This window comes from Heterodontus francisci, chromosome 7, assembly GCF_036365525.1.
Source record: "Heterodontus francisci isolate sHetFra1 chromosome 7, sHetFra1.hap1, whole genome shotgun sequence".
NCBI lineage: Eukaryota > Metazoa > Chordata > Chondrichthyes > Heterodontiformes > Heterodontidae > Heterodontus > Heterodontus francisci.
In genome coordinates, this window is record NC_090377.1 from 65,315,134 (window position 1) to 65,334,829 (window position 19,696).

At 42.7% G+C, this 19,696-nt stretch overlaps 1 protein-coding gene across 5 annotated transcripts in view; it reads right to left on the reverse strand.

Annotated features, from left to right (window-relative positions):
• The window catches only part of galnt13 (polypeptide N-acetylgalactosaminyltransferase 13), a 542,151-nt gene that overhangs the window by 12,550 nt on the left and 509,905 nt on the right, over positions 1-19,696 (reverse strand). For 2 of the 5 annotated variants that reach the window (XM_068035306.1, XM_068035303.1), the window contains one exon: positions 9,074-9,830. The exons of 2 other annotated variants lie outside the window; for them this stretch is intronic. In XM_068035306.1, coding sequence (XP_067891407.1) covers positions 9,645-9,830 — 186 coding nt within the window. In that variant the 3' untranslated portion in view covers positions 9,074-9,644. Of the gene's footprint in view, positions 1-9,073; positions 9,831-19,696 lie in introns of those variants that run through there. One more of the 5 variants, XM_068035304.1, reaches the window with a different exon arrangement.

A 19,696-nucleotide genomic window follows, 5' to 3' on the forward strand; every position in this document is an offset into this window, starting at 1 on the left:
GGCAACATGCTTTAGCAAAGGAAATAATAGTGTAGACAAAAGAATGAAGTGTATGTTTCGTTGAAAATATCCATTCCAGCTGCTGGATATGTAACTCTTAAAAGACCAGAGTAAAAATACTGGCTCTGGCCAGTTTTCAGGTGCATATCAAACAGGGTGCATCAAACATCCAGTAGACCTGAGGCACACCCAAAGTTAGACCCTGGGTTTCTTTCAATAATGATAAGCAGTCCAATTATTGAGTGAGGCTCCCTTGTGAAATCAGTACTGACATCTCACTATGGTCCTCACTCACCAATCATAATACTGATCCCCATACATGACACAGCCACGTCACCAGAGTCAGCTCACTGTCAGAATTCCAATTTCGGGCTGCCTGCCTTGACGGCTGTGGACCAGGAGCAAGGGGGGAGGGGGATGGCAGTGGCGCTCAGGAGTCCTGTGGGTCTAAGAGGTGTACAGGGATAGAAAACAGGTGTTAAGCCCCTCATTTACCTATGTAATAGGCCGAATGCCAGGTCAAGGTGAGTAACACACGGCATATGGGAAGCTTCCTATGCCAATAGGACATTGCCTGTACCCATGGCACTGATTTTGCAGAGCAATGCCTTGTGCACAATGTCACAATCCTTGTGATGAAAAACAGCGCAAAATCTTTTGACCAAAATAAATAAATTGCCATGATACAGCATTCTTCAAAGATTAATTTATTTCAGCACATTACCAAAGGTAATCTTTACACAAGTTAAAAAGTTAACTCTGAGGCAAATACCTTCGGACAAGGATCATATTATGGTGCATGGAGTGTTGAAAACAACAGCTCAACCTTGCCCGATAGTTCTTTTTAATATTTGTATGATAAAGTGAGTTTTGCTATGTAGTCTTGTTACATTGAAATCATCTTAGAATAATTTCTGATTTCTCAGTAAATCTCTAAATTTTACTTTAATTCTGAACAGCAAGTAAATTTCAATTGACACTCAAAACAGTTAAAGGATTGGAATATGGCAGTTTTCTTTTTGCATACCTGTTTTCAGTCTTGGTTACATTTGACTATCAAACTTTTCTAAAAGGGTTTCTTTCCATTAAAGACAAAAAGAGTACATACCACATACCTGCTTAGAATATTGCCACTTCTACATTATTGATTTCATTTTGAAAATAGGCAAGAGAATGACTATTTTGAAAAAGTTAAGAAAATAGAAAACCCATTTTGCATAGTATTGTGAAACAGGTCAGTTAGACTATGAACAATATTATTTATCCCGCTTGTTTCAGTTTTACTCATTTTTGCTTTCAGATGGCAGGTATTCATCATTCCGCCATTCACACCTCCTCGAGACACATCTTGTCCCTTTACCACTTTTTTCTCCTGCATCATCAACTCTTTTGTCATTTAATCTCTCCTCTCTTTCACCCTATCACAAACCAACCCTTTTGTTCTTTTTCTACCTTCCCCCCACCATTTACCTTTTAAAGCCTAAATTTCTAACTTTTTCCAGTTCTGATGAAAGGTCATTGACCTGAATTGTTAACTCTTATATAATATAATATAATATATATTATAATATTGTTAACTCTTATTCCTCTCTGCACAGATGCTGCCTGATCTGCAGAGTATTTCCAGTATTTTTTGCTTTTAGTTATCTTGTGTTGGCAGCCATGGGGGCAGGTGAAGAATTTTGACACACTGCCTGCCCTAATTTACATATTTTAGATGTCTGCCTAGAACCCCCAAAAAAGGGCTCCATGAATTTAGCAGTGGGACTAATACCTGCACAGATTGGGCAGATGTTTTATCCCAATTAGACCTCAATCCCACATAATCCGACAAATCACTTACTTGAAATGAAAGATAAAAAGCAGGAGAGAGAACGAGAATGATAAGTAAAACCTATATCACAATGCAAACCTGACAAATCATCCTATCACAAGAGGAAATTCTACGGCCCCAACAGTTCCTTGGAGGTGGGGGGGGGGTCTATCTCTGGTGGACTGCCACTGTAAAGGGGTGGGGAGGGGGTGGTAATGCTGGAATTTGGGGCAGATCCTAGATTTGTTACATTACCACCTGATTTGTGCTCCATCACAAATTCTATTGAATTGAGTGCATGCACAAGTAGTGCCTGCTTCATCGGCAAGGACACAGACATAGGCAACTAATGGAATAATGATATTGTCCATCATTAATTTAGCCATTTGCACCTTCTCAGATATCTTGGCAAAATATGCAGTATAAAATAGATATTCTGGTCAGGGCCAGCTGAAAACAAGGCAGCGGGCTGTTAAAGGAGGAATTCTGGATGTAATTTGAAATACTTTTTTCCTTGAACAACTGAAACCTTGGCTCTCCCTTTTTTGTAGCACCTTGGAGCAGGTGAAGGTACAAGGAAACTTCTCAGAAAACCATGTCAAAACATAAACATGGGGGAGTGGGGATGATAGAAATTAGAGCACCTATTGTTTGGGCATTTAACAGGCATAACAATGACAAATTTAGAAGTGAGAATATGTTGGGACCTTGGCTAAATTCATGGGGCCCTTTTGTTAAGTGTTCTGGGTGGCTATGTAAAACTGTTATTAGATCCTTTGCATATTTTAATAATGTGCCTGTTCTAGGACCTCGTTGGGAAATTAATTTGCAATGAGTGGAGCAGATCATAGGATTTACCTTTGGACTGCTGCTGCTGTGCCATCTGCAGCTTAAGCAAATTATGTTTAATGAAGTCTAATTTGGGCTAGCCTTAGGCCATCTGGGTTGGGGCACATGCTATCGGTGCATCCGAGAATGGGCCAAAACCAATTTCTAGCCCATTTCCTACGGGCATCACAATATACTTGCTGAACGGTGAAGAATGAAATGGAAGAAGAGGCATTTCAAGAGCTAGGTGTGTCTGCCAATATCAGTATCCAGTCACTAGGATTTGGTATATTTGTCATGTGTTGTGCCTGATGCTATAAGCCAGACCTGTAGATCACACTTGATAGTTTCAAGAAACTGCCAACAGCCCTCAAACTTTCACAAAGCTTGACTCTTCCCAAATGCAGCAAGCAACTTTGTAGCCTCAGCCAGTCATCAATGCCCTTTATACCAGAATTGTACATTTTACATTTTTTACCCAAACAGCAAATTGACAATGATTTCTTTTCAAAGGTTCCAGAGGCTATAGATGTGATTCCCATTGCCAACTAAGTCTAATATGTCAAACAACAAAATTACATTAGTAGAATGGGATTCCACTCCCTAAGTATCCCAGGGATCAACTGGAAAAGACACAAATGCCATGGTTACTAGAACAGGTCAAAGGCTGAGTATTCTGTGGCAAGTGTCCCACTTCCCAACTCCCCAAAGCCTCTCCGCAAGGCACAAGTCAGCAAGATGGTGGAATACACTCCACTTGCCTGGATAGCAACAACTGCAACACCACTCATGAAACTCAAAATCATCCATGCCAAAGCAGGATGCTTAACTGGCACCCCATTCACGAGCTTAAAACTCCACTTTCTCCACCATTGGCTACAGTGTGTGCTATCGACATGATACTCTGCAGCAACTCGTCAAGGCTTCTTCAGCAGAACCTTCTAAACTCTCAGTTTCCACCACAGAAGGACAAGGGCAGTAGGCACATAGGAACACCATCACCTCCAGGTTCCCCTTCTAGTTGCATATTTTGGCATCCTTATTTCAACATATCTTCCTTCAATGCTGCTGGGTCAAAATCTTGGAACTCGCTACCTAACAGCATTTTGGGAGTTCCTTCATCACATGGACTACAGCAGTTCAAGAATGCGCAATGCCAGTTATGTAAGGGCAACCAGGAATGGACAGTAAATGCCACTCACATCCTGAAGCATGATTAAAATATGTGCTGTTAACTTGTGACCATCACTCTGCATGAGCGCATGTTCTTTTTAAACGAAAATGCCTCAACATATTCATGCAACACACTAGCTCTTTTCCAAAGGCAAGGCTAAGTCTCAGTGATGTCTGGGTGACAAACTCTACTCAATTCTTTGCTGGCCAAACATGCTTATGAGGAAATCAGCACGATAAAAGAGGAATGTGATAGTGAAGCTCATGCCATAACCTACATATTCATTGAACGAATTATTTGAATGCTGAACGAACAATATTGTTGTCTGAAATGGCAGGAGAAAGCTGGGGCAGGATGTTCGCCCCAATATGGGGACGAGAACGTAGGCAGGCAGGCATGTAATTTTGTGCTGCCTGTAGGCATACAAGTTTGCCAGTACCATCCTGCCCCCGAGCCATTTTGCTGGAAGCCAGTTTGGGGGCGGAACGTGTACCCACCCACAGATAATTTAAAGGCAAGTTCAGGCAAAGTCATTGTCGGGAGACTGACCAGTTGCTCCTGATCCAAAATGTTAAATTCTGCCCTTGATATCTGCCCCTTGCATAAGCTCCAGAATTGTGGTGGTTTACTGTTTTCTCCACAATTACATCCTGCAGAAAGGCAATTGTAAGGACAATTATAAAAGGAGGAATGTGAGCCTGCTGAAGGGAAGAGACTGAGGGGAAAATGGTGGTAAAGAATGCAACAGAGAAACTAGCAATGGCAGCAAGAGAAGCATGAATGAAGTTAATTCTGGAGACCTCTTGTGTATTAATCAGAACACTTTAGCTCCTGACCTACTGCACTGATAAAACCTTTGTCACAAACTCAGCTTCTTCTGAAGCAACCTTCAATTGCTCATGTTAATTCTGCTCTCAAGCCTCAAGGAAACTGGTTCCTTGCTGCCAAAAACAGATCTCACACTCAACCACCAGTAAAACAAGTCATTTATTCCCAGTCCTTACAAAACACAAGATACTCTTTATTAACTCCAGGTTTCTCCCTTGCACACATCAGTTTTTTCTTCTGGCTTATTCTGGTGCTTCCTCTAGATGTCACTTCAGGGCCAGGTAACTGAGGTAGACATCTGGGCTACCCTACTCAGTCCTGTGGTTGAACTTTGGGAAGCTTCTTCTCTAGTGCCTGGTCAAGCTTATTGTTACGTGAAGACATCTGAGGGGACAGGCATATACTGATAGCCTAAAGAATGTTAGGACCACTGTTTTTCTTGATCTATATTAATGACTTAGTTGTACATGGCATAATTTCAAAATTTGTGGATGACACAAAACTTGGACGTATTGTGAACTGTGAAGAGGATACTGATAAACTTCAAGATGACAGATAGGCTGGTGGAATGGGTGGACATGTGGCAGATGAAATTTAATGCAGAGAAGTGTGAAGTGATTCATTATGGTAGGAAGAACAAGGAGGGGCAATAGTAAATAAAGGGTACACAGGAACAGAGGGACCTGGGGAAATAGGTGCACAAATCATTGAAAATGGCAGGGCAGGTTGAAAAAGCAGTTAATAAAGCATATAGGATCCTGGGTTTTATAAATAGGGGCATAGAGTACAAAGCCAAGACAGTTATGATGGACTTGTATAAAACACTGGTTTGGCCTCAACTGGAGCATTGTGTCCAATTCTGGGCATCATACTTTAGGAGGTATGTGAAGGCATTAGAAAGGATGCAGAAAAGATTCATGAAAATAGTTCAAGGCATGAGGAACTTCAGTGACGTAGATAGATTGGAGAAGCTGAGGCTGTTGTCCTTGGAGGAGAGAAGATTGAGAGATAGAAACATAGAAAATAGGAGCAGGAGTAGGCTATTCGACCCTTCGAGCCTGCTCCACCATTCATTATGATCATGGCGAATCATCCAACTCAGTAGCCTGTTCCGGCTTTTGCCCCATACCCTTTGATCCCTTTAGACCCATGAGCTATATCTAACTCCTTTTTGAAAACATACAATGTTTTGGCCTTGACAGATTTGATAGACGTATTCAAAAATCATGAGGGGTCAGGACAGAGTAGATAGGCAGAAACTGTTCCCATTGGCGGAAGGATCGAGAATCAGAGGACACTGGTTTAAGGTGATTGGCAAAAGACGCAATGGTGACATGGGGAAAAACCTTTTTTTTGAAAACGCAGTGAGTGGTTAGGATCTGGAATGCATTGCCTGAGCGGAGGCAGATGCAATCAAGGCCTTCAAAAGAGGATTGGATAATTATTTGAAAAGAACATATTTGCAGTGCTACAGCGAAAAGGTTGGGGAGTGGCAGTAGGTTAGTTGCTCTTCCAGAGAGCAGGCACAGACAATGACGGGCTGAAAGGCCTCCTTGTGTACTTCAACCATTCTAAGATTATGCATTTGCCTACTATCGCACTGGTACAGGATTCATATTCAAAGTTGGCCACTGATTAGCAGAAGATCTGACCCAAAATAACACTAATATCCTGTCAGCTCAGATGGTCTTGTCCCTCCTTTATCTTTGTAATCTTCCCCAGCCACATACTCTAATTACTTTGACTCCAGCCACTTGTACATTTCCTTTTCCCTTCCATCACATATCACACTCTCTGGCATTCCTTCATTAAGGCCTTCCCACATTCCACCTCCCTCCCCCTTTTTTTGAGACCATGGGCTGGAATTTTACATTGGGCAGGAAGCCCTGCCCACTGGCTGAAAAGTTGGTGGCGAGCCTGCCTCCGCCGGGCCTGGGGAGCCAGGCCGGGAGTTGCGCTACCCAGGCCTTTAATTGGACCTTGGGTAGGACTTCCACCTCCTTGAGGCAGGAAGTGCCGCCTAATGGAGCTGTCGGCCAATCAGCGGGCCGGCAGCTCTTAGTCCCAGCAACGCCACCGGGAACATTGGCCAGTGCTGGGATTACACCCAGCCAGAGGCAACAGGAAGGATGGCCCCAGAATTCAGTTAGGTTTTTAGGGCCTGGCTAGGGACAAATCAGCCGGGTCCCAGCGAGGCAAGGGGGTTCGGTTGGGGGGTGGGAAAGTGTTGTGCGTGGGGGCGGTTGGGGCTTTGGGGGCAGCCCTCCGTGGGACACAGGGTGCCTGATCAGGAGGGCGCACCCCCAGCCCACAAGCCATCTGGTTTTACCAGGTAGGGTTCTTGGAGCCTTTGCTGTCTGGCTGCTGAGGGTAAAATACCCGCGGCAGCGGGAGGAGGCCCTTGAGTGGCAGTTAATTTGTCACTTAAGGGCCTTGAATGGCATGGGGTGGGCAGGCCATTTCTCACCGCTGCCACCCCGCGTAAAATTGCAGTGGGGTGGGAGGGGGTCGAGAATGGTTCCCCCCACCTCCCAATCACTTTTAAGCACCCCCAACCCCCCACCCCCCACCAGCCCGCTCGTTGGGGTTCCATAAAATTCCGGCCTATGTTTTTGGTTACACTTCCTAATCTCTCCTTTAGTTTGGCAACTATTTTCCTCAAGTTCTGAGAATGTACCTTGGCACATTATTCTATGTTACAGCCACTATATAAATGAAACTGCTTGTTGAAATTAGTTTTACGAATATGCTTACAGAAGATCTATTTCTTCTTCCATTACATACATGGAAAGTTTTACAAGAAGGTCTATTTTCAGGTAGCATGTGGGAGGTGAATTACACCATCGACCAATGGAGCACTTTGCAGCCCTGAAGGGCAACTGAACATTGACAGCATGGCACAAAGGATATGATAGCACATTCATGGCATTTGGCTGGCTCATCTCTTACTCAAGCTACCTTTGTCAGGGCCCTATATTACAGGATTATCCCTGTAATGCCCTTAAGTGACAAATTAACTACCACTGATATAGTTAGGTAGACGGTTTTCCTGCCAGTCTCATTAAGTATCCCTCCTTTGACATATTTTAGTAAACAGTACCTCCACATCAAGCTTGCAAAATTTTACAGACTTCAGTCTTGCAATTGGTTTTGATGCCAATTTAAATTTAGGTCTACATACCACTGGTCCCCGTAAACTAATGCAGGTAGCACTGGGTCTGGGCACTCTTCTCCACCCTCAAATGGGTTTTCTAGGCGTGCCCAGTGCAAGTAACTAATTGTTGGCAGTATTTAGGTCCTTGTGCCACTCAACAATATTCAAATGAGCAGATCCCAGGATTTTTGATGGGGTTAATGTTGAGATTAACTGGTGGCTGTAAATCCCTCTCCACTGGACTTTCAACAGTGGATCTGGGACCCAGGAATTTCTGGGGCCCACATCGTCTTAGGAGCTCAATAAAATTTGGAACAACTTTTAACTCTCACAGTTCAGCGGTCAGTTAGAATGGATGTACAGTCTACAGCTGCAAAGCTAAAATGAAGTATCGATTAAATTTGTTCTATGCATTGTAATTATTTCATTAGTCCATGGAGCTGTATTTTACTGCATTTTCTCAAAATTCCTGAAGCATCCTTTACAGTCATACCTGTTTATTAATTGAATCATTTTAATTGCACGAAAACCTACTCAGTCTAACTTTTGGATTATTTTATGATATTTGATATTCTGTAACATGGCCCCGAGTGTTATTTTTGCTTTTGATAAAGATAAAGAGAAAAAAGACTTGTATTTACATAGCACTTTTCACAATTACCAGATACCTCAAAGCGCTTTACAGGCAATGAAGTGTAGTTACTGTTGCAATGTAGGAAATGTGGGAACCAATTTGCACACAGTTAACTTCCACAATCAGCAATGTAATAATGACCAGATAATCTGTTTTTGTGATGTGGATTGAGGGATAGATATTGGCCAGGATACCAGGGATAACTCCCCTGCACTTTTCAAAATGGTGCCATGGGATCTTTTTTGTCTACTTGTGGGGGCAGGTGGGGCCTTGGTTTAATGGCTTATCTGAAAGATAGCACCTCCAACAGTGTGGCACTGGAGTCTCAGCCTTGATTTTTGTGCTCAAGGCTGCGAGCACAAGAGGCAAGAGTGCTACCCACTGAACCACTGCTGCCACTTTAGATATTAAAATGAGCAATTTTTTTTATACAATAAATGTAATCTTCAGACTGTTTAATTGTGTATACTTTCCACAAGTGACCAGGAGTATTCCTTTGGTGATACTTCAGCATCACAGGATCAAACATACACCATACATGCAGCAAGGACATATCTGCTGCTCACTATATCATTTATTCCACTGCAAGCATACACATTGGGACTGAAATTCATTCCTCTTGTAACAAAAAAAAATGCCCTTTATTATCCATAACCAATACCTCACTGACAAAGTTGCGAGAATGATGCCTTTTAAATATGATTTCAATTTTGAGAATGATTTTCTTGTTAATTATGGAGGTAAAAAGCAGATGCTCTGTTATTCGCTAAATAAACAATTTTTAATCCCTTAATAGTGAAAATTTGATTAATAGATGAGCTTTGGGAATTAATGGATTATAAAAGACAGACAAACACAGACAGGCCTGCATTTATATAGCACCTTGCACAAGCATAGGATATCCCAAAGCACTTTACAGTCAATGAGGTACTTCTGAAGTGCAGTTACTGTCATAATGTAGGATTATGGAAAACAAACACTTCTTGTTGACAATGTAACTTTTGAATTATGTGGCCAGGTCACAGTGATTTATTTTCTGCCAACCAACAGTTGCTGACATTCATATTCTCCATATGTAAATCAAAATATCATTGCAAAGTTACACATGACTCAACTCTAAATCAGTAATAACTGTAACCATAAATTCTAATTAGCTACCACAACACAATTTACAAGGCATGATTAATTACTGACTGCTACCTTTTAGGTTATGTTAAAGAAAATAATCAGTTGGGCTGTAAACAATATTCCTGAAAACTTCTTGACGAGTGTAGTTCCTTAGGATCCACAAATGCAAAGGGCTGTCAGTGCAGCTCTCCATCACCGTAACGTATCTCCCATTGTCCAGTTTCCTAGTTGATAGGCATAATTGACTATCTATATGAACAAATATGTACTTCTGTGTGACAGAAAAGAAATGGAAGAGCTAGATCATGCAGAAGTATACAAACAGAAAGGCAAAACACTAAACCATTTGAAATAAGAAATAGATAAACAAACAAATTTAACCTAGGTATAGCGAGACAATCTAATAATAAACTATATTTCATTCTTCTTATTTATCCTGTGACACTTAAATGAAAAACAATGTTGCAAAATTCCTCAGGAAACAATCCCAGTGGATATGCTGAAAGTGTACCTGACTGTTCCCTACAGCGCTGGCCCAGCTAGAATTTGCTGGGTGAACAGATGGCAACAAATTTTCATGGGCCAAGTGGCTACAAGGGTCATTTTGGGTGCTTCTCTGGCATCTGGCTGCCCATGGTTGTGGTGAGCGGTGGTGATGGAGGAGAGAGAGAGGCTCCCTTCCCTGACTATATTCCTACTCACCCTCAGGCAAAAACAAATTTAAGGGTGGGGACAGGCCAGGGATAGGCACCAACATATTGCACCACAGACATTTGACAAAATTATTGACTCAGCCAAGGACATGGGGGCAATTAATTTGTATTAGTGTATAGCCAACCAAATGCCATCAAAACGCAGTCATATTTAAAACACATTTCCACCTATTTAGTGAGATACCTGGCACTGCTTTTGCTTGCACCAGTAGTCAATATCTGCCCGTACACTTGATGTAGCAATGCAAAGAATTGGGATAGATGTCCATCTGTCAGGAATGATCTTGATCTCTTTCTCTTCCCTCTCTCTCCCCTTGGCTGTGTCCCCCTCTCTCTCCTTTGTGTCCCCCTTTCTCCACCCTGTCCCCCTCTCTTTTGCCATGTCTCCCCCTCTGTCTCTTCCCCCCACCCCCATAGCTCCCTCTTTCTCCCTCTCAGTGTCTCCCCCTCTCTGTCTCTCTCTTCCCCTCCCACCTTGTGTCTCTCTCTCTCCCCCACCTGTCTCTCTTCTCCCTGCACTGGCATCCACCATGCACCAGGAGTGGCAACATTGCGGCTCGGTAGAGCATGGCTACCCGACCCGAACCGGACCAGACCCGATGACATGTGTCAGGTTCGGGTCAGGTCTCTTCCAGGTCCGGCATTCGGGCTTGGGTTGGCTCGGGCTGGGTCGGACACAGTGCTGCCTTTTTCCTCAGGAAGGGAAAAGCTTCAAAATTTGAACAGCCAGGACATCAAGGTGGGAAACATGCATCCAGATTCCACACTAGTCTGCAGTGAGCGAGTGAACATCTCCATTCCATCCAAGGTAGAGCACAACCTCTTTGATATAAATCAACTTCATTCCAGTAGTCGGGTCAGATGTGGTTCTGTCAGGCCTGGGGGGGGGTGGGGTGCGGTTTCAATTGCATACTCAAGCAGGCCTTTACCGCTCGGTGCCGGCCCCCCACTCAGAAAAACCAGGGTCTTTGGAGAGCTAAGAAGATTGACTGACTGCCTAAAATAATACAGCTTGCTCTGGCTCAAAGGAGTCTTTCATTTCCAGTTATATCATTGCTTTCCTGTGCGCTATCCTACAAGTTCTACTCAGACAAAACTCTCTCAGGCTGATTTTGCAAGTCGGACACAGGCAGGGTGCACTTAATTGATGGCACCAGTCGTCCAAGTGAGTCCCATCTCCACCACCCTCCCCCACTCCTATTTGACGGAGGTCCACACACAGGTGAACCATATGCGCTTTTGATTGGTGGATTGGCGGGCCAGATACAAAACTTCGACAGGCCCAACAGGACCTAGCCTGATGCCCTGATGATCCCAATCCTTTGCAATTACTTTCGCTCCTGGCAACTTTAAATGTCTTGCTACAAGCCTTTAAACTCATTTTATTTTAAAATGTTGCTGATCCCTGGTACAGGCTGGTTTACCTGGTGGGGCCTATGTATTCATGTAGAGGCCAGTACACCTTTAATCACTCAGAATACAGGTGCCAGATCTCAACTGAGAAGCAGAAGCAGTAGCTCTAGCTGAGGGAGTCCCCATCACTGACCCTGCCTGTTAAGGAAAATCTGAGAAATGGTAGAAACCTAGAGTAACTACCATGGAACTTCTGGGCTAGCAAAAAAAAAAACTTGCAATGACTCCAGGATGCCCCAAACTGCTTCACAACCAACGTGTATATTTTCTATATAGCAGCTAAAGATTCTCACCACACAGTCCACAATTCTTTCAGCAAATATGCACCTGACGTTTTTAGTACTTAAGTGAAACCTCCATTACCTACACTATTTTCTGGAGAACTTATCATTAGGTTGAAACATAGAAAATAGGAGCAGTAGGCCATTCAGCCCTTCGAGCCTGGAGCTATATCTAACTCCTTCTTGAAAACATACAATGTTTTGGCCTCAACAGCTTTCTATGGGAGCGAATTCCACAGGTTCACCACTCTATGGGTGAAGAGATTTCCTCTCATCTCAGTCCTGAATGGTTTACCCTGTATACTTAGACTATGTCCCCTGGTTCTGGACTCCCCCACCATCAGGAACATCCTTCCTGCATCTACCCTGTCAAGTCCTGTTAGAATTTTATAGGTTTCTATGAGATCCCCCCCTCACTCTTCTGAAGTCCAGCGAATATAATCCTAAATCGACTCAATCGCTCCTATTACATCAGTCTTGCCATCCCAGGAATCAGTCTGGTAAATCTTCACTGCACTCCCTCTACAGCAAGAACATCCTTCCTCAGATAAGGAGGCCAAAACTGCACACAATATTCCAGGTGTGGCCTCACTAAGGCCCTGTATAATTGCAGCAAGACATCCCTGCTCCTGTACGCAAATCCTCTCGCTATGAAGGCCAACATACCATTTGCCTTTTTTACCGCCTGTTGGACCTGCATGCTTACCTTCAGCGACTGGTGTACGAGAACACCCAGGTCTCGCTGCATATTCCCTTCTCTCAGTTTATAGCTGTTCAGATAATAATCTGCCTTCCTGTTTTTGCTACTAAAGTGGATAACCTCACATTTATCCACATTATACTGCATCTGCCGTGCATTAGCTCACTCGCTGAACTTGTCCGAATCACCCTGAAGCCTCTCTGCATCCTCCTCACAACTCACCCTCCCACTCAGTTTTGGGCCATCTGCAAATTTGCAGATAGTACATTTAGTTCTCTCATCTAAATCATTAATATATATTGTGAATAGCTGGGGTCCAAGCACCGATCCCTGCAGTACCCCACTAGTCACTGCCTGCCATTCAGAAAAAGACCCATTTATTCCTACTCTTTGTTTCCTGTCTGCCAACCAATTTTCTGTCCATCGCAGTACACTACCCCCAATCCCATGCACTTTAATTTTACATGCTAATCTCTTATGTGGGACTTTGTCGAAAACCTTCTGAAAGTCCAAATAAACCACATCTACTGGATCCCCCTCATCGACTCTACTAGTTGCATCCTCGAAGAATTCTAGTAGATTTGTCAAGCATGATTTCCCTTTTGTAAACCCATGCGACTCTGTCTGATTTTACCACTGTTCTCCAAGTGCTCTGCTATAAAATCTTGGATAATGGACTAGAATTTTCCCCACTACCGACGTCAGGCTGACTGGTCTATAATTCCCTGCCATCTCTCTACCTCCTTTTTTAAATAGTGGGGTTACATTCGCTACCCTCCAATCTGTAGGAACTGTTTCAGAGTCTATAGAATATAGAATGGTTTCGCTATTGCTAAAATGTATCTCATACAGTCTATGTATACTATTCTGACATTCCTAGTGATAACTCACTTATTGCAGCCAACTGGCACTATATTGTTGTTCTGAGGCATCAGGCACTTTTCACAGATAGTGGGCTGAATTTGACACGGAGGTGAGAAACAGGAGCCAGGATTGTTCTTGGGTCAGAAATCCGCCTCTGGTAGAAAACTGATTAAAAGTTAAGATTTTCGCATGGGGAAGCCCTTAATTTGTATGGAGACAGGTTTCCTACCCACTTAGTGGGGGCAGGAATGGAGGTGGGTGAGATGAAGCGTGGGACTCATTTAGACACCCCATGGCAGCCATCACTGAGGCTGCTGGATGACCTGAGGGAGAGATCTGTGGTTTGTGCCAAAGCCTTCCACTGCACCAGAGGGAAGTGAAATGCTACGGGAGAGCCAGAGGCCTGGAATCCAGGGCAGGGCTGCCCCTTGCTTCATCGATGCTGACCTGGATCTAACGCTGGAGGTCATGAGGAAGAGGAAGGAGGAGGGTGGCAGGAGGCCACTTAGTCACGCAGTAGGGGCACATCTCTGTTTAGTGTCATCTCCCTCCAGCTCCTCCCGCAATGAGCTGTCTCTTTCCAGGGCCTGACTCTCTAGAGGGCCATGTTATGGGGAGCACAGCATGCCACCAAAATGACCAAGACCTTCACAGAAGGGTATTGGAGAGCACCATCCGACGGCACAAGAACGGGAATCGCATCTTCAGAAGCAGGATGATCTGCTCAATGGTTGTCCAACTGAGCAGGTGACATTGGTTGTAATACCTCTGTGCCTTTGTCTGGGGCTCTGGTAGAGAGGTCTGTAGCCATCTCTTCAAGGGATATCCCTTGTCCCCTAGGATCCATCTGCACACTTTGAGAGTTGGAGTGAAGATCTGAAGCACCCTGGACTGGTAGAGGATGAAGCAGTCATGGCAGCTGCCAGGAAAATGAGTGCACACATAGAGGAATCTCTTGTTACGGTCGCAGGCCAGTTAGATGTTAAGGGGGCAGAAGCCCTTCCTGTTGATGGATCTCACTGGTATTTTAGGGGCCTGCCCACTTCCGATCCTGACAGTCCAGTGAGTGACTGAGTCAATCACTGGCAAAACCTTACTAAATGATGTTAGAAAACTTTATTTCAAAGCAGATTAATTTTCAGAAATGCAGCTATTACCACAATGCATAGAAGCATTTTGCATTGAAATATAATCAAAATAAACTGTCCATAAAATATTTATTCCATAAGAACAACCAAACAATAACCCAGTTATCCATGAACTGACAATACTAATGTTAGAAGCTGATAGTGCTTAATAGCGCAAGACATTTCTACTGAAAATCTGTGCTGGAATAATATTCCAAACCACATGCACACATGCAGAACATTTGGTTTTATTTTGACATACCCTACCTAGATGCCAGATATGTCTGCAGGAGTCTGCTCCATGCTACTACCAAGTTAGCGAAAAGAGCCAGTCTTCTAAACGCATATGTTCACAGAAGCCTATAGAATGCATAAGGGGCTAAATTTGTCTTGGGTACTAATGCACGACTAGTACTAGTGAATCAGCAGTCTGTTTAACACTCCATTAGACAAGAAAATCATCCGATTTTCTACTGCCCGTTTTGCATTACTGTCCAAGATGAATTTCAGCCCCACAGTTTCTACAGAGAAGCAAATTATATGTACAAACTATAGATATCTCTGGATTAATTCTTTGGCTGGATTTTGTTCTGAAGACGGGCGTCACAGTGGTGGCTGGAATGTGGGGAGGGGGTGGCGGGGGAGGAAGACCCCACCTCGGCCCTCTATCAGACTCCTGTTGCAATTCCACAGCAGCCAAGCATTTTCTGCACGCTGTCAGGGACTCGGACCCTTTAATAATGCAGGAGGCCCTGCAATACCAGAAAGAGTCCAGAGACCTGGGGAGAGGTGAGTGGGGGTGGGGTCTTCCCAGGGCAGAGAAGGGAGGTGTGGGGGGGGGGGGGGGGGGTGGGCACAGCGATTGCTGCCCAGGAGAGCCCTCTGGGGGCCCTGAATTTTCCCCAAAGGAGGGAGCCCCCCCACTCACTAGCAGGCAGCCAGGTTATACCTGGCAGTATCTCCTCAGAGCAGTGGGCCCCTCTGCCTGCCATTAAGTTGAGGCTGAAGCAGGAAGAGGCCCTTACATGGCCATTAATCAGCCACTTAAGGGCCTCAGTTGGCCTGGGCCACCCTGGACTAAATTGGAAGGCATAGGGAAGACAACAGGCAGTCTGTCCCCTGCCTTCCAATGCAATTTTACAGGACCCCCCCCCCCCCCCCCCCACCATCTCTGTTCCCATCTATAAGGGGTCCATAAAATTCAGCCCTTTATTTCTGTAAACCAGTTATGAACACTGGGCTTTGTAGTATGGTTAGGTTTTAAAATCTTTGATCTTTAATGCAGTGTAAAATCTGCCCAGAGACAAGCCAGGAGTCTTGATTACCATGGGAACAAGGAACCCAGATCAAAGTCCCTTTTGAAAGCAGAGTACAAGGCTGTAACACCTAAAGGACAATGGGTTTTGCTCTCCCAGATTCACAGATTGTAAACATAGAGCCAAGGGCTCTGATAATGCAGATTGACTTTTGATCTGGATAAATTCAAGAGGCTTTCCTTGGTCTGGAGGCTGACAGGAAGAAAGGAAGACCAGCAGCCAGCTGCAAGCCTAAAAAGAAAAAGAGACAAAACAAAATCAGCTGCTCTTAGATCACCGATACAGCAAAAGGCTGCAAAGGCTTGCGTCTGATTCAAAAGTTGAAGTTTTCGGAGAAGAAAAGACTTACCAGAACACCAGAGATTGCCTTATTAATGGAAGTCCAGTCGAATGTGCTCAGAAGAAGTGAGCAAAGAGAACACTGGCTTTGAGAAGGACACTGGGAGATCCAACCCATTGCCACTGGGAGGAGTTTATGACTTTTAACTGCAAGGATACATTTTCAATGAGAATACTGTGTAATGTATAAATGTGGTGTGGGGTTTTCGAGTGTGTTAATAAGTTAATGGGAAATACATTTCTCTGTAATTTAGTACATTAGCTATCAACGAAGTACTGTTCAGTTAATTGATTTTTAGCTTAGTTATAGTAAAAGTCTTAAAATGTCAATCTTGTTGTGTAACTCTTTAAATCGGTCTGAGGTGATCATATAGAACAGTGTCTACTGAGGTCATAACACTGTACATTTAATCAATCGACAGGTTTTATGTAACTAATAAATTAATCCAATCAAAATGGTTGAAAATTCCATTGAAAATAACAAAAATGGCTGATATTCCTAATGAGAAAACATGTAGTTACTAAGTTACAAAAACATAATAAAAGACTCTTATCCCCATCTCAACTTCAGATGTCCTTCTCTTCTACTAAGCAAGGCTGCTTTATAATCCAACCACCAACACATATAACATGTTGAAAACAATCTCAAGTTATCCTGGTAAAACTGAACTAAACTGTGGCTAGTAAACTCAAGAGGCAGATGACTTGGAACTAGAATCTACCATGATCTTGCTGAAGAGTTGGAGCTACCAGATACATACTATCAAAAGGCTGCTACATAATGAGCAGTCTGATATCAGTTCTGATGATAGCTCATCAACCTGAAACATTGGTCTTCATATTAACCCCCCACAATGGGCAAGAGGGGCTTAAAAAGTGAAATGTGTGGAATGTGACCCTAACCTTCTATGTACATGCCTGCTGTCACTTTTATGCTGTCTGATATGAGGGCATTTTGCATGCTCCACCATGGAGTAGCCTCATTAACATGTTTAAATCAGGCTCTTACAATACAATTGGGAGCCCAATTTGAAATGTACTGCTGCTGCATGGGTTTCCCAGGGATCAGGAAACTCAGCAGTGAAATGAGAGGTCTCAGTCCCAAAGATAAGTGGCTGTTTTAGCACTCCTTGTAGGGCAGAAGGAGTAGAAGTGCTCTGCAGGCTCCTCAAGGAAACTTTCAGCCCTCGCTCAGACCTGATCGCCAGCCTCCACCCTCCGACTAATTCCAGTCTCGATCTCCAGCCTCCTTTTCACAGGCTTCTGTCCCCCTCCCGATTGTCGGAGATTGCGCCTAGGGGTCCCAGGCTGTCCATTTGGTTGGCTGTGACTGAGAAGCAGAGCTACCAAGTGTTAAAGAGGTCCTGCAAGATTCTTCAGCCATTTTCAGCCTCCCCCGTACCCACCCCACCTTCCCATAAATATCAGGCCCATTAATTCTGTTTCTCTCTCAACAGATGCTATTTGGCCTGCTGAGTGTTTCCAGCAATTTCTGTTTTTATTTGATGTTGTTTAGGACTGATCTATTGAACTTGTTCCAGCGTCTGATACATGATAAACATAGATGGATAGATTCTCTTCTGATGCAGTCGGATTAAAATACCTCCGGTTGCCACCTGTAGCTGCATTATAAATGTGCTCTGACAGCTTCTTCAGTTCAGTTTTTATCAAACATTTGACTTGTTCTAAAGATGTCACTATACAGCTTTTAATACTGATCTATTAAACACAAAGTAACAAAAGGAATTATTTTCATGGGTTTTATATATAAATTTTACAGTTGATAGTGATAGCAGTTCACTACTTGCATATGTAAACAAATACTAAAATTAGTAACTTCATAGGCTCAGTTTTTAACAGCAAAACTCAAACTAACTGAAATTGAATGAGTGGTTGCATTAAGCAATATAGAATTTTCAAAAGTCATGTTCTCTATAATAAACATTTTGACAAATAATTTAATTGCTTGAAAATCTAAATATCATGGAAGAAAATGTTGAAATTTGGTCGAAAAGCTGGATACCATGCATTTCTGTTGTAATACAATTTGCATAAAATGATACATTATGACAATCACTACAATGTAGATATTGTATGTGTAAAAATAGAGGGAGGATTGCCTACAAGAGCAATTATTGTAATAGACATACAGTACTCACAGATAATGGGAAAATGACAAAATCTAAAATAGTTTTGGCATAAAGCCATATAATTCCACTACTAAACTAATCTAATTGCTACAGCTCACTAGTAAACTAATCTAATAGCTGCAGCTAAGTGCAAGCGCACATCATGAAGCAGGCCACAGTTTTGAGTTGAGTAAAAATTAAAACATCAAATATACTTATTATATAATGGCTTATTCAAAGAAACATGTTTTGATCAGTTGAGTTTGCCAGTTACATAAAGGTTTCATGCTCTAGTGGATAAAATGGTATATTCTGATTAAATAGGTTTTAATATTTTAATTTATGGACCTGAATGTATCTCTTACATTTTTCTTTCTGTACTGGCAGTATGAAAATAGTAAATTAGATTATCAATCAGGATTTTAATCAAAGCTTATGATAGTTACAGTTTCCTACAATTGTCATGAACTATACTTGGATATACTACATTTGCCAGATTATGCTGAATACTAGTTACCAACCATGAAATATTCATGACTATGAATGAATCACATAAAAGCCGACTGGAAATGAGTTTGAATTACTATTAGAATACTTGAAAAAAATATAAAATGGTGGAGAAGTGTGTGTGTGCACACTAGTACTCAATTGCTGTGCAGAGTTAAAGGTACCGTGGAATATTCAAACAAATATTTGATTAATAGGGGTGATTTCACAACAAACTTACCTCAAAATCATATTCCCATGTGCCTGTGTTCTATTTGAGAAGAAGCATAAAGACTGAACCATATGTAATGTTATCACACTCCTGGTCAGAGATTGACCTCTTTACAAATCCTAAGCAGACCAGAGCTTAGTACATATATCATATTCATTAAATTATACTTACTAGAAGCAATTACTTTGGCATATGCTTTAATGTTTCAAATAATTTCACAATAACCCAAACCCTCTCTCAGGACTCATGCAAAATAAGGTAATTACCTAATCATGCAATCAATGTGTTATTCAAGGTGCTGCCCTTAAACTAATGCAGCCATATGCTTCCCTTAATGTTTTGTAGTCAACATTCACTTCAGGGTCAGAAATAAGAGGCCTTTAAACTAAGGGTACCCTTCTGCAGATTTAAATTGTGAATATGAGCACAGTTTCACTGTCACAGATTACATGCAAGTGATAAACTGAACCAATTCTAAAAAAATAAAAAATTAACCTAGATCAAAATATGTAATCTAAGATCTACAAGCTTGAAACT